Source organism: Phytophthora parasitica (assembly GCF_000247585.1).
Source record: "Phytophthora parasitica INRA-310 unplaced genomic scaffold supercont2.138, whole genome shotgun sequence".
In the NCBI taxonomy this organism is placed as follows: domain Eukaryota; phylum Oomycota; class Peronosporomycetes; order Peronosporales; family Peronosporaceae; genus Phytophthora; species Phytophthora nicotianae.
Genome location: NW_008649124.1, coordinates 56,990 through 60,789, shown reverse-complemented (window position 1 = coordinate 60,789; position 3,800 = coordinate 56,990). Strand labels below are relative to the sequence as shown.

The 3,800-nt window shown below is 47.2% G+C and overlaps 1 protein-coding gene across 1 annotated transcript; it reads right to left on the bottom strand.

Moving 5' to 3' along the window:
• On the bottom strand, positions 1–344 carry PPTG_19589 (hypothetical protein; the record flags this gene model as incomplete). Its single annotated transcript, XM_008918085.1, has 2 exons — positions 1–240; positions 294–344. 2 exons carry the CDS (start codon positions 342–344, stop codon positions 1–3), a joined length of 291 nt encoding a protein of 96 aa, XP_008916333.1.
• Positions 345–3,800: the final 3,456 nt, after the last annotated feature.

The following is a 3,800-nucleotide window of genomic DNA, read 5'->3' as shown; positions in this document are numbered from 1 at the left end:
TTACAGAAAGGCTTGAACAGTTTGATACCTCTGAGCTGGCCAGCAGCTGAGCGTCTCCATTACACTCTTGACGTGGGGCGGGTACAGCTTGGACACGATCACCTGGCGGTACAACACGTTGACCTGCTCGCGCGCAAACTCGAGCGCCTTCTCCTGTTCGGAGCTACCGGTCTTGAGTGCTTTGTTCTTGCGGAAGTCCTCCCTGACGCGCCGCGTAGCGTACGCACGGAAGTTGTAGGTCTGTTTAGAAGTAGTAAAGAAAGGAGAGAGTGGTTTAGTAAGAATATACTAACAAGCCCGTTGCCAGGATGACGACGGCCAAGGTTGAATGTCAAGTTGTTCATGCAGGGCTTGTGACTGAGCTTTCTATTTCAAACCTTTCGCAGGTTGAACAACTATTTCTTAACTATCAGTATATTTCATTCCTTCTTTTGCCAAGAAAGGCTACGGTCCTCTGCAAGCCACGACCAAGGCTTAAATCCTTGCTGAGACCCCCGCTGCGAGCCAAGGATTGCCACTTTGAGATATCTCAACCTTGTGGAGGCAAGGAACCAAGTAAGAGAGATGAGCGACGATGGTGTGGAGACGTCGAAGATGACCTTTTTGATCACAACGAAGAAAAAGAAGACTGGTCATGAGCGGGAGTTCATCAAGATCAGTATCCCTCGCTTTAGTGGCGGAACAGCGCAAGATCGGTTGCGCTGGATTAAGCAATTTGAGCACATTTGTGAGTTGAAGAAGTGGACTTCGGAGGAGAAGGCTCTGCATTTGAACTTAGTGCTGGACGATGAGGCGCTGAACTCTTGGAAGGTGGTGTCGGAAAGCGTCAATGTTGACGACAAGGACGAGTTCGAGTCGGTTTATAAGACGTGGGGACACATGTTTGTGCCCAGCATGTACCATGAGCGATTGGAGGAGGAGTTATACCTCTTTGCGAAGAAGAGGAGCGAAACGGTGGCGAACTGTCATCAGAGAATGCGTAATATAACGTGTATGCTCTCCAACCTCCCATCTAACGCTCTGGAGTTGGATGAGCAGACGTTGATCCTCACGTTCAAGATGGCGTTGCCGAACGAGTGGAAGACGGCATATGAGCGTAGTGGAGTTCATCTCACCTCAATGCCGAAGACCGTCCAGTATTTTGAGCGGCTGGAGATTAACGACACGTTGGTTGAGCCGAAGAACATGGTGGGTGCAGCGGAGATTGATCAGAAGACCTACGAGAAGATTCTCGAACTGCTAACCCGCTTTAAAAAAGCTCTATAATGGACACTTGGGGCGCATGAAGTTTCCAGACTACATCTTGCCGATGGCGAAGCAGTATACACCGATACAATCAAGACCGTAATCCATACCCAGAAGCGAAGAAGGTACTGCACGAAAGGAGATCCAGCGTTTACGGGTGCTGGATGTGCTGGAGCAGATCTTTGACAGTGAGTGGGCATCGCCTGCTTTCTTCTTGAAGAAGCCTGGCGGACGGCTGCGGTTGCTGACAGACTTTCGAGCTTTGAATAAGTTCTTAAAGCGCATTCCGTACTATGTGCCGTTAATTCGAGAAGTATTGATACGTCTGGGAGGTGCAAAGTTCTTCTCATCTCTGGATGCTAACATGGGATATTATGCGAGGCAACTGGTCAAGGGAAGCAGACGCGTTACTGCTTTTTGCACTCCGCTTGGTAAATTTCAGTACAAGCGGCTACCAACGGGAATATCAACAGCTTCAGATGAATACCAGGCGTGTATGTCGAGAATTTTGGGCGATTTAGACTTTGTGATAGTTTATTTGGATGACATCCTCATTTTCTCTAAAACGGCAGAAGACCATGTGGAACATCTGCGAGTGGTATTCACACGGTTGGCGGAGTATAATGTAACCCTCAACGGCAAGAAATGCCACATTTTCTGCTCAAGTGTGGAATATCTGAGCTTCACTGTGAGCGCAGAAGGCATTAAGCTTCAGGAGAAGAAGATCCGAGCGATTCTTCAGATCAAAAGACCAAAAGAACAAGAGAAAACTGCGGAGATTCCTGGGAATGATTAATTACTATCGTGAAATGGTGTCAGGCAAGTCTACTATCTTAAAGCCGTTGACGCAGTTGACATCTCCGAAGGCCACCTTCCAATGAACATCGGTTGAAGAAGAAGCCTTCGAAGATATTAAGAGGGCTTTGGCGAAAGCCGTGTAGTTAACCTTTCCAAATTTCGAGAAACCATTCGACATCTACGCAGATGCCAGTGGAAAACAATTAGGTGGACTTATAGAACAACAAGGAAAGTTGATTGCTTGCTACTCCAGAAGTCTTACGACCACTCAGCAGAACTATACAACAACGGATTTGGAGTTGCTGTCAGTGATCGAGATTTTGAAGGAGTATAGGACGATGTTGCTGGGGTTTCCATTGTGGTACACACGGACCATAAGAACCTCATTTATCCCACGGAGAATTCGCTGCGAGTGAAGAGGTGGAAGTTGCTTTTGTCGGAGTACAAGATCACCTGTGAACATGTCCAAGGGAAGGATAATGTAGCTGCAGATGCATTTTCACGGATGTCATACGACGAGGAAGTTAATGGTGAAGCTGAGATGGAAGCTTTGCTAATTGATCCCGTTGCCTGTGTTCTTGAAGGAAAATACAGCAAGCAACACCAAGCGGAGGATGACGTCACTCAATCTTTGATTCAATCGTGTATGAATGGCACGAATAATCCCGACTACCGGATCCAAAACATGATGGGAGCCCGTCTATTGGCTTTTCAAAAGCGTGTGGTTATTCCTATGGCTCTACGTCAAGAATTGGTGGAGTGCTACCACACCCAATTGATACAGCCGGGACCAAAGCGACAATTTAACACGATGAAATCCATTTTTCTACTGGTCCGGAATGACGAGAAGCATTGTGGAGTTCACTAAGAAATGTCTTACCTGCAAACGAGCCAAACGGCATGGGGGACAGCAGAATTACAGGAAATTACCCCCACGAACAATGAAAACGGTGGACCCATTCGATGTAGTGCACGTTGATACCATTGGACCTTACGGAAGTGAACGCTACTACGCACTGACAGTGATCGATGAAGCTACTTGATGGCTAGAGGTCTCTATTAAAGATAACAATAGGGGCTAACCAACTGCTGAAAATTTTGACACTACTTGGTTGTGCCGATATCCTCGCCCAAAGAAGGTCGTGTTCGACAGAGGAAATGAATTTAATACCTTGGAGTTCCATGAAATGCTGACAAGCTATGGAATTAAACCGAAGCCGATCTCATCGAAAAACCCTCAAACCAATGCGGTGTGTGAACGAGTACATTTGGTAATTGGCAATTGTATTCGCTGTTATCCGAACTCAGATTGGCGACAAGTGATCCAGTATGCTGCTTTTGCCGTGCGTGCAAGTTACCATACAATTTTGGGAACAACACCGGCACATTTGGTATTTGGGCAAGACCTAATTACCCGACAGCTCCATGAGACGAACTGAAATTATCTAACTAATGGCAGGTTTGAGGCCATACTGCGAGATAATGAACGCGAGAACGAATCACGTTTGGAGCACTTCTACCATCCAGGGGATCAAGTGATGACAAGTAATGATTCGAGTGGCCGCTAAAGATCGCAGAAGCAAACATCGCGAAGTGGCCAAAGGACCATATTCGGTGGTGGCAGTGCACGATAATGATACGGTGACACTGGATTACGGAGCCACCCAGCAGAGAATGAACTTCCGTCGTCTCTTTCCCTGCTAAACGACACATGGCATGCGGGTGAATAACCAGCCCGTTGCCAGGATGACGACGGC